The sequence below is a fragment of the Mizuhopecten yessoensis genome, unplaced genomic scaffold (genome assembly GCF_002113885.1).
Source record: "Mizuhopecten yessoensis strain PY_sf001 unplaced genomic scaffold, ASM211388v2 scaffold1501, whole genome shotgun sequence".
NCBI classification, from domain to species: domain Eukaryota; kingdom Metazoa; phylum Mollusca; class Bivalvia; order Pectinida; family Pectinidae; genus Mizuhopecten; species Mizuhopecten yessoensis.
In genome coordinates this window covers 173,295-185,311 of record NW_018404078.1, presented here as the reverse complement: position 1 = coordinate 185,311, position 12,017 = coordinate 173,295, and the positions used below count along the sequence as shown (strand labels likewise).

The 12,017-nt window shown below is 37.7% G+C and overlaps 1 protein-coding gene across 1 annotated transcript in view; it reads left to right on the top strand.

The window, feature by feature from the left end:
• Positions 1 to 10,940, top strand: part of LOC110463286 — a 63,193-nt gene extending 52,253 nt beyond the window's left edge. Inside the window, exons 2-4 of the mRNA XM_021517770.1 lie at positions 6,452 to 6,581; positions 7,073 to 7,116; positions 9,519 to 10,940. Coding sequence (XP_021373445.1) covers positions 6,452 to 6,581; positions 7,073 to 7,116; positions 9,519 to 10,433 — 1,089 coding nt within the window. The 3' untranslated portion in view covers positions 10,434 to 10,940. The remainder of the gene's footprint in view (positions 1 to 6,451; positions 6,582 to 7,072; positions 7,117 to 9,518) is intronic.
• The last annotated feature ends 1,077 nt before the right edge of the window (positions 10,941 to 12,017 follow it).

Below are 12,017 nucleotides of genomic sequence, written 5' to 3'. Positions count from 1 at the left end.
GGGGGGGGTGTTCCAAGTGGGGAAAAATTGAGGAAAATGGTGAAAATACATGATTTTGATTTTTAAAGAAAATTCTCAGGGTGGGGGGTTTCCTGAAGCCCCCAAAAAACCTCTGAATCCGTCACTGATATAGGCAGGGATGTGTAGCTAACATTTCAAGATTTGTTTTCTTATCCTTGTCTTTTGTTATTTTTTTATGATTAATATCAGAGACGTATTATACCGTCTTTGCGTATTGCAGAGTTATCTTCTCTTGAGAACAGGTATTGATTGTTACGTCATTGGTTTGTGTGAGAAAATTACGTCGTTTTCTCAAAANAATTTTCTCACACAAACCAATGACGTAACAATCAATACCTGTTCTCAAGAGAAGATAACTCTGCAATACGCAAAGACGGAATACGTCTCTGTTAATATCAGCACGGAATTAGATTAGTTATCTAAGTCCGGGATATCAGAGACGTATTATTACACGGGGAGTGAAGATGAATACGGACAAGAGACATATAAAGGATATGGAATAGATCTATGTATGTACCGACCGTATATATATCAATCATAAAAAAGGAAAGAATACATATACATCTTCTTGAAAAAAAATTCTTTTATGAAATAGTGTACAAACATCCCGAACTTGAGGTTTATGTGAATCGGGGGTGGGGGGGGTNGGCATTGGTGATTTCAACCGGTGTGCATTTTGTACGATATTGCAGACCTTGGTCTTGTTTTCGTTGTAATAAAAGTGTTTTTTTTTTATTCAATTTTTCATTTTGCACATACATTTACAATGAAATTGTCAAATCTCACAATGCCCTGCGATATTTCAGCAGCCATCATGTTTATTTATATTGGATATTGTAGTTCCGGTCAGTGTTGTATTAATACGCTAAGAATTGTGTCTCGTGATGCATGGTAATTAAAGTCCCATCAACGACACAGCTTTCAAAGAGGCTATATAGACTAGTGATCATGCCATGCACATGTAAATATTATTTTGTTTCCTATCTTTCATATCTTCGTTCTTTTCTAACTACTTGCTGTTTGTTGCGGTGACTCACTAGGGGATTTGCCTTTGTGTCCTCTATTTGGGGACACAGAAGCGACCCAAATAAATCTGGTGTACCCATTTCAATATTAAGGATGTGCATATTTCTTTTTCTAATTACCTTTTAATTCCTAGCGCCTTGCTTGGCAACATCTCACTTTAATGTTGAACGTTCGCCAAGGTGAAGAAGACAATGGGTTCCAGTTACCAGACCGGGACTTACCAAAGTCCTTAAAACAGTAGGTGTTATTACCCGCTTAACTTCCAGCATTTAGGGGAATGACAACAACTGGTTCACCCGTTGTCAGTATAATGTGACTGGACGGAACGCTGTACTTGGTGTCTTCTGCATAGTATTTCAGTGAAAAAGCACTATAAAGTCGGTATCAGATCCGCGCAATCACAAGAAAGCAAGTACACCGGCCAACATACCATGTCTCCGGCATACATACACACATCAACATATACGCTTACACAACAAACATGGAGGTACGATTGGGAAGAGGACTGGCTCACGAAATGCCACCCACACAAATGTACCATACTCACTATATCACCAAAACGCACACAAATTAAACACCAATACACACTCTATGACCACACACTAGAATCTGTAACTTCAACCAAACGGAAGCGTCTAATTGGTCGAAATTTAGATATTGTTCGATTTGATGGAAAATGGTATAAAGGGGTATTAGGGGACTGCAGATTCAACCACATAGGTTTCGTTGCCATACCAACCTCACTGAAGTTTCTGATTGGTCGAAATTGAGTTTAGGTGTTTTATGGCATTGCGATCCACTTCTGATGCATCTTTGCGACTATGGGGGCAGTTTGGAGGACTTCTGTAGTGGTCCCCCATTACAATTACTACATGTTACCAATGGTGTGGTATGGAGTAGTACGTGATTTACTCATTTCTGTCAGCTGACACAGCTCTTTGATCAACTTTCCTTAAACAGTTTGGGCCCTTGCTACTGTGAATTGAAGCGTTTGAAAAATCTCTCTGCGGTTGTTTTGGCAGTAGAGTTTCGTGTAGGAACGACTACCACACATTACCAATATGTTTTGGTATCCTCCTTTTGAGGCCTAAAAAGACATAAAATAATTGGTAAGCTCCATAGGCTGCTGGGGCATTGTGATGCTGGTCAAAGGGCCTTTATTGATGGTAAATATCTAATGACGACATCTGCCGCGCGCCTTTAATTTTGCTGTGACATATTCTAGAGGTTCAAAAATGAGCGTAAACCATTTGGTATCGAGGATAAATTTAGCCGCGTTATAAATAGCATTGCTAGCGTGTCATGCATAGTTCATATAGAGTATTGTAACATACAGCCTTACATCATACCATATAGTCTTATTATTGCGTTATATCGCGTCATACATACTAACAACAGTGTCATAGATACTGACAACAGTGCCATAGATACTGACAACAGTGTCATAAATACTTACAACAGTGTCATACATACTAACAACAGGCTCATACCTACTAACAACAGTCTCATACCTACTAACAACAGTCTCATACCTTCTAACAACAGTCTCATACCTACTAACAACAGTCTCATACCTTCTAACAACAGTCTCATACCTACTAACAACAGTGTCATACATCCTAACAACTGTGTCATACATTCTAACAACAGTGTCATACATACTGACAACATTGTCATACATACTGACAACAGTGTCATAGATACTGCCAACAGTGTCATAGATACTGACAACAGTCCCATACATACTAACTACAGTGTCATACATACTGAAAACAGTGTCATACATACTAACAACAGTATCATAATACTAACAACGGTGTCATAATAATAACAACAGTGTCATACCTACTAACAACAGCGTCATACATACTGACAACAACGTCATACATACTGACAACGGTGTCATACATACTAACAACATTGTCATAATACTAACAACAGTGTCATACCTACTAACAACAGTGTCATACATACGGACAACAGGGTCATACATACTAACAACAGCGTCATACATATTGACAACAGCATCATACATACTGACAACAGTGTCATACATATTGACAACAGTGCCATACATACTAACTACAGTGTCATACATACTGAAAACAGTGTCATACATACTAACAACAGTATCATAATACTAACAACGGTGTCATAATAATAACAACAGTGTCATACCTACTAACAACAGTGTCATACATACTAAAAACAGTCTCATACCTACTAACAACAGGGTCATACATACTGACAACAGCGTCATATATACTGACAACGGTGTCATACATACTAACAACAGCGTCATACATTCTGACAACAGTGTCATACATACTACCAACAGCGTCATACATACTAACAACAGCGTCATACATACTGACAACAACGTCATACATACTGACAACGGTGTCATACATACTAACAACAGTGTCATACATTCTGACAACAGTTTCATACAAACTAACAACAGTGTCATAGATACGGACAACAGTGTCATACATACTGACAACGGTGTCATACATACTAACAACAGTGCCATAATACTAACAACAGTGTCATACCTACTAACAACAGCGTCATACATACTGACAACAACGTCATACATACTGACAACGGTGTCATACATACTAACAACAGTGTCATAACACTAACAACGGTGTCCTAATACTAACAACAGTGTCATACCTACTAACAACAGTCTCATACCTTCTAACAACAGTCTCATACCTACTAACAACAGTGTCATACATACTGATAACCGTGTCATACATACTAACAACAGCGTCATACATTCTGACAACAGCGTCATACATACTGACACCAGCGTCATACATACTGACAACAGTGTCATACAAACTAACAACAGTCTCATTCCTACTAACAACAGTGTCATACATACTGACAACGGTGTCATACATACTAACAACAGTGTCATAGATACTGACAACAGTCCCATACATACTAACTACAGTGTCATACATACTGAAAACAGTGTCATACATACTAACAACAGTGTTATAATACTAACAACGGTGTCATAATACTAACAACAGTGTCATACAAACTAACAACAGTCTCATTCCTACTAACAACAGTGTCATACATACTAAAAACAGTCTCATACCTACTAACAACAGGGTCATACATACTGACAACAGCGTCATACATTCTGACAACAGCGTCATACATACTGACACCAGCGTCATACATACTGACAACAGTGTCATACCTACTAACAACAGTGTCATACATCCTAACAACCCTGTCATAATACTAACAACGGTGTCACAATACTAACAACAGTGTCATACCTACTAACAACAGTGTCATAGATACTGACAACAGTCCCATACATACTAACTACAGTGTCATACATACTGACAACAGTGTCATCCATACTGACAACAGTGTCATAAATAATGACAACAGTGTCATACATACTGACAACGGTGTCATACATACTAACAACATTGTCATAATACTAACAACAGTGTCATAATTCTAACAACAGTGTCATACCTACTAACAACAGTGTCATAGATACTGACAACATTGTCATACATACTGACAACAGTGTCATCCATACTGACAACAGTGTCATAAATAATGACAACAGTGTCATACATACTGACAACATTGTCATACATACTGACAACAGTGTCATATATACTAACAACAGTGTCATACATACTGACAACATTGTCATACATACTGACAACAGTGTCATCCATACTGACAACAGTGTCATAAATAATGACAACAGTGTCATACATACTGACAATAGCGTCGTACATACTGACAACAGTGTCATACATATTGACAACAGTGCCATACATACTAACTACAGTGTCATACATACTGACAACAGTGTCATACATACTGACAACAGCGTCATACATACTGACAACGGTGTCATACATACTAACAACAGTGTCATAATACTAACAACAGTGTCATAATACTCACAACAGTGTCATACATACTAACAACAGTCTCATACCTACTAACAACAGTGTCATACATACTGACAACAGTGTCATTCCTACTAACAACAGTGTCATACATACTGACAACAGCGTCATACATAATGACAAAAGCGGCATACATACTGACAACGGTGTCATACATACTAACAACATTGTCATAATACTAACAACAGTGTCATAATACTCACAACAGTGTCATACATACTAACAACAGTCTCATACCTACTAACAACAGTGTCATACATACTGACAACAGCGTCATACATACTGACAATGGTGTCATACATACTAACAACAGTGTCATAATACTAACAACAGGGTCATACATACTAACAACAGTGTCATACATACTGACAACAGTGTCATAAATACTGACAACAGCGTCATACATACTGACAACGGCGTCATACATACTAACAACAGTGTCATAATACTAACAACAGGGTCATACATACTAACAACAGTGTCATACATACTGACAACAGTGTCATACCTACTAACAACAGTGTCCTAATACTATCAACAGTGTCATACATACTGACAACAGCGTCATACATACTGACAATCATGCAAACTAACTAGATATTCATACATAATTGACTATCACGTCAAATACACACTGATTACTGTGACCCACATACGGACTACATTATTAAACATAAAAACATAATGAGTTTTAAACGTTATACATACTCATTCCGCTTCCGTGTCTAAATTAAACATAATGAGTTTTCAATTATACATATTCAATCCGCTTCAGTGTCTTAATTAAACATAATGAGTGTTAAACGTTATACATATTCAATCCGCTTCAGTGTCTTAATTAAACATAATGAGTGTTAAACGTTATACATATTCAATCCGCTTCCGTGTCTTAATTGTGTGATGAATTTTTGAACATCATCATTCATGAATGATTTCTATTTTATTTGAATTTACATGATTAAGTGTTACTTTTTAAACCAATTCAGATTCTGCATTTTCATCTAATCAACTTTAACAAAGCTGACTTGATTTTGATAATTCGAATGTGCTGAACAGGTGTCGTTATTACTTTCGGCTGATTTAAAATACAAAATGTCTACACTGACCTCTGATTGGCTAAGAACCTTCGAATAATTCGAGTTTTAATTTTATTTTTTGAGTCGTCATTAACGATCTGAAGTGAGGTAATAAGGGAATCAAATTCTTTTAAAATTCTTCGAAAAAGGAATAAATGAATTTATGTAAAAGATACAGGCCTGATTGACTTACACCTCTATTTTAGTTAAGAAGTATTTACACTTTTTATCAGAATTTATCCCATTATTCAACTTGTTTATATTCTTATTGTCATACTTATTCATAAACGTATTTATAATAATTAGTTTCATAATTATAATCGAAATATATAATTTATTCATATTCTTACAATTATTTTTAAGAAAATAAAGAGGAAATGGTGGAATCCAGTGAACGTCGCCGTTGTCAAGGACAACCTACAAAAGCGCTCAGCTGACCTTGTTCAGCTGTCCCTTTGTATAGGATATTATTTCCTCCTCTTTATGCTTTTCTGTGAGTATATTGCTGCTAGCTGTGTCGTCTTGTTAATAATATGCATAAAGTTCTTTCTGAATTATGTTGTACAACCAAACCTGGTTAGAACAAGCTAGGACATCTATGTTTCTATAAAGTGACATGGATGATATTTTTCTAGTAAAGTACTCTTAAATGGCCGGACCAATATTTTTTGAAAAAAGTCAAGGTAAACGTCAATCTCTAAAACGTCTTTCCCAAATGTTAAAAGGTGTGTGCTAATGCTTTGCGTGATGGGTGTACGTATCTTGGACCGGCTGAACATTGCGTTAGTTTCCAACATATATCATCACTTGACCAAGTGCCTGAAACATAAAGGTCCATACTCAAGGTCACAACTGGGAGTTAAGATGAGTTACTAAATGATCGTTAATAATGATAAGTATATCTCTGTATATGCTTGTTAATAATGTGATAATTAATGGTTATAATAATAAATTCACTTTCATTCATTGATTATTCTATTGTAGATCATTTTCCAGGGTACATTAATGACGACTGGGACACATCAGAGGTAATTATATATTGTACCGAATAAATAATGTATAAAGTACTGCTGCTATACTTGAGAGATAGTCTCTTGTTGATGTTTAACGTTAGGTACCCTCCTAACACAAAATCAGTTTTTTATGATGGGATATTTATGTACTTCTATTCTAAATCACCACTGTTCTAGCACCAGGTAACTTGCTTGTAGGACGTTATACTCAATATTCAAAAGAAAATAATTTTGATTTTCAAGACGGACGTCGATCACTTTCCAAACTGTTATAGAATATTTCTAAAAGCTTGTGTTGTAAAGACTTCAATCTTTGGTATGTTGTGGCAATTAGTATGCTACACTTCGTTTGTTTGTCATCATCTAAAGGTACAAGGTCAACTTAAAGATTCCGTTGCGATCAATGTTCATTATGTGACATGACGCGATCTTAACACACTTATTGTTTTATATATCAGTATGAGATAGACAGGATCGATGCAAGGATGGATACAGTAACAAGGTCAATGTCATGAGGTCAAAGACCATATATCTTATTTGAGCAAAGACCTCACAAAGCAATATATTAGTAACACTTAGAGGCACCACATATAGTCAGTAAATCGCTAGTAATACTCTGCTTATTTAAAACCGTTCAAAACACGAGGTCAAAGGTAGGGGACTTGTTCAACAATTAAGGGATGCTTGCGTAAAATACACATGGTCACGGTCTAGTTATGTTCTTAACATGAAAGAAGAGAATGGAAGGGGAACGTACAGAAACGTATAGAAGCTATCGTCCACTTAATAGCATATCAAAGATGATTTCACGAAAGGAAATCACGTACTTTGATATTCATCAAGTCAAGATCTTTTTGTGATTTACCAGGCCTAAAGTAGCTTCGTTGAAGATAAAATAAAGGGATAATTTATATAGTCTATTTTAAAGATACCTGTAAGTAGTGTACATATGTAAAACTTACTTAAGTGTTAACATGGCAAATCAATGTTCAATTTTGGACTTTTAGAATCTTTGTATTCGCCATTTTGTTCAGTCTACCTTTAGCTTGAAAATATTTTGTATTAAGATTGAATTGTATTTTTGAGAAATACCATTTCTGATAATCCATTTATGAGAGCACCAATATTACATCTATATAATTGAAAATACTTTCTAAGGAAGACCCTGTGCAAAGCTTCCATCTTTAATCTAATTTGTGACACAAATGTTTTCTCTATTCCAGCAGTATCATTATCACTTAGAAGTTAAAAAAAACAACACTTAACTGTAACAGGGACTATTACATTCGTTCGCTTAACTGTCCCCATAGTCGCAAAGGATACACAAGAAAGAGCTCCCAATGCGAACGTTCCCTCCATTGGGCAACATCGGGCATAATCTGAATTTCGACTTATCAATAAATTAGTATTTGAGGCATCCGTCTTGTTCTATGACTTTACAGAAATCGGGTAAGCGTTCTAATTTGCGTTAAATACCTAAGTACCAACTTAAAGAAACACTGATTAACATCTTGATTTCGAAAAGCATAGTCAGACATCAGGGGGCATCTAAACGGAAGTATTGTTATTGGTCGCAGTGTCATAAGCTATATAAAAAACATCATACGCTATTTGGATTTCGGTCATAATATATTTTAATACATCCTACGAATATAATAAAAATCTATTATAAGACAATATATATATAAATACATTATACGATATTATATATAAATATAATTCGAGTCATGGCACGGCACTGTGTTGTATCTTTGAGCAAGATACTTTACTCCGCGTGTTCCAGTCTACTCAGCTGTAAATGACTACGTGGTTGAGCAGTGCTAGAATTGTAGAATGCTAGCTGTGAGCGCCGAAATGGCAGCGTCGGCTGTATGCTCCCCAGGGAGTTGAGAAAGATATTGGCTGGCTACAAAGGCCCTATAACCACGAATAATAATTTGTGAACCGCATTGAGACGACCTACGAACTAGGTTGTGATAAAGCGGTATGTAAGAACCTCGAATTATTATTATCATTATTATTATTATCATATGATATTTGGATTCCGACCAAACAGACGCCAGTATGGCGGCCATTTTGTCGCAAACTTTTAATTTGTATTTTTTTTAAATACTTATGACAACTTTCACTCTTACGTTACATTAACAAAATTGAGTCAAAAAGTTGCAGTCTGATGTTTCAGGTAATCAGATGTCGTGTTGGCCACGTTTGATGTCCGATCGGAAAATGAAACGTGTTACGCACATCAAAGCATGCATATTACCTTGTAATACTTCCATTAGTATTAAACGATTATAAAGGCAAAGATTGTATTGAACACAAATAGGATATTTTCAATCCTGCCAAAGAATTTTAAGGAAGACTTACTTGCAACGTTCCTATGCTTTATATGATGACATTGTTTATATTACTTGCAGATGTATGTACCTCCCTCGCCTGTTCCTAGAGAACACATCGACAATATGGCACAGCTAGAGGATGGAATAACCTTTGTCACAGCTTATTTCGATCTGGGTACATTTCAAAAAGGAATAATTCTAACCGACTTGAGTTATGGAAAACACACGTATATAGATTGGATGACTGCATTCTCCAAATTCAACAACTCTGTGATTCTTTTTACTGATTCCTCTGATGTTGCGACATTGTTTCAAATACTTAGAAAACAGTTTCCTAGTCATATGACGCGTATAATTAACATACAACAAGACAGCTTATGGTCTTTCAAGTTAGCCCCACAGATCAAACAGATATATGCACAGCTAGGGTATCCATACTACTCACCAAACACTATCAATGAGAAGTACTCGTGTGCCATGCATGTGAAGTATGAAGCACTGGAAATGGTGATCCGTCAAAAACAGTACAAAACCAAACATTTAGCTTGGATTGACATTGGGTATTTTCGTGATAAAGAAACAAAAACATTTACATTAGAAATACCTCCAGATTTGAAGAAAGATCATATAGCCTTTATGCAGAATAAAAAATTTGAAAAAGGCTTATTACCTCTGGATATAATAGGAGACAATATGGTGTGGTTAGCTGGTGGAATGTTCCTTGGTCAGCCGGATTACCTGTTAACCTTCATAGCCGACTACAGGCGTACAGTGGAGAGCCTTATAGCAGACAACCTGATGAGTACAGACCAACAAGTATTGTATATTATGTACTCAAAGAACACAAAAGTACGTGCACGTGTACCAATCCAAGTGTACTACCATATATGTCGATGTGACTGGTTTTTCTTAGGTAGTATCTGCCGTTACACCTGGGAGAAGAAGCACTGGCATCGTCCACCTGTAGGCTACTTTGGTGCATTAGCTCTCTGATCATGGTGTTTTCTGTTGATCAATCAATAGCTGATGAATATGTTATATAGTTTTGAATATTTTAATAGATTCATCAGGTTTAACTTGAACAATTAATGCATTGACTGAAGTATCCTCAGCAAAAATTGAACGATAGTTTTCTGAGTTTCCATTTCACGAGATGTTTAAATTCTTTTTTTTTATGTAGGATCTGCTGACCACATAAGAAATAGTTTGGATGGGCTTAATGTATTTGACGTGAAAAACAAACGAGATCAAGACCCTCTTTATCAGGTTTTCTAAAAATAAATATGAAAATGTGAAAGTATTTTTTCAGGCTATTGTCAAGTCTTCACCGTTGCCGAAAGAAAAACCCAACGATAAACTGGGTGACGCCTTGGTCGCGTGATAAAAGGGGATATTGCTGATAGTAATGACAGAAATGTGAAGATTTGATATAGTGCCCTATCTAGCTATCATACGCCTCTCGAAAACGCTTTACAGCCTATAGATATACAATAAATACAATTTGCATATACATTAATCAATACAATTTTGAGGAATTCACAGGAGCGCCCTATGTGTGTATGCATGCGTGCGTGCTGGATATGTGATGTGTTTTGTTAGTAGTGGGACCGTGCTCCCAGCGGCATCATTTATAGTGCCACCTCACTTGAATGCTACAGCACAGATACCGCAACATCCACCCCAGACCAATACATACTCCACCTGGGTTGTTGGACTTGTATGGGCAGGTGAGAAACACTTTCTCTGAATATCCATCGTACGACGACTTCAGGGATCGAACCCGGCCGCCTGCGTGTAAGGCTGGAGTGTAAACCAATCGACCAGTCCGCCAATCAACCGTGGAAGGCCGGTGTGTTAACCAATCGACCAGTCCGCCCATCAACCATGGAAGGCCGGAGTGTTAACCAATCGACCAGTCCGCTCATCAACCGTGGAAGGCGGGAGTATTAACCACTCGACCAGTCCGCCCATCAACCGTTGAAGGCCGGAGTGTTAACCACTCGACCAGTCCGCCCATCAACCGTGGAAGGCGGGAGTGTTAACTACTCTACCAGTCCGCCCATCAACCGTGTAAGGCCGGAGTGTTAACCACTCTACCAGTCCGCCCATCAACCATGGAGAGCCGGAGTGTTAACCACTCTACCAGTCCTCCAATCAACCGTGGAAGGCCGGAGTGTTAACCAATCGACCAGTCCGCTCATCAACCGTGGAAGGCCGGAGTATTAACCACTCGACCAGTCCGCCCATCAACCGTGGAAAGCCGGAGTGTGAACCACTCGACCAGTCCGCCCATCGACTTTTGAAGGCCGGAGTGTTAACAACTCTACCAGTCCGCCCATCAACCGAGGAAAGCCGGAGTGTTAACAAATCGACCAGTCCTCCAATCAACCGTGGAAGGCCGGAGTGTTTACCAATCGACCAGTCCGCCCATCAACCTTGGAAGGCCGGAGTGTTAACCACTCGACCAGTCCGCCCATCAGTCGTGGAAAGCCGGAGTGTTAACCACTCTACCAGTCCGCCCATCAACCGTGGAAAGCCGGAGTGTTAACCACTCGACCAGTCCGCCCATCAACCGTG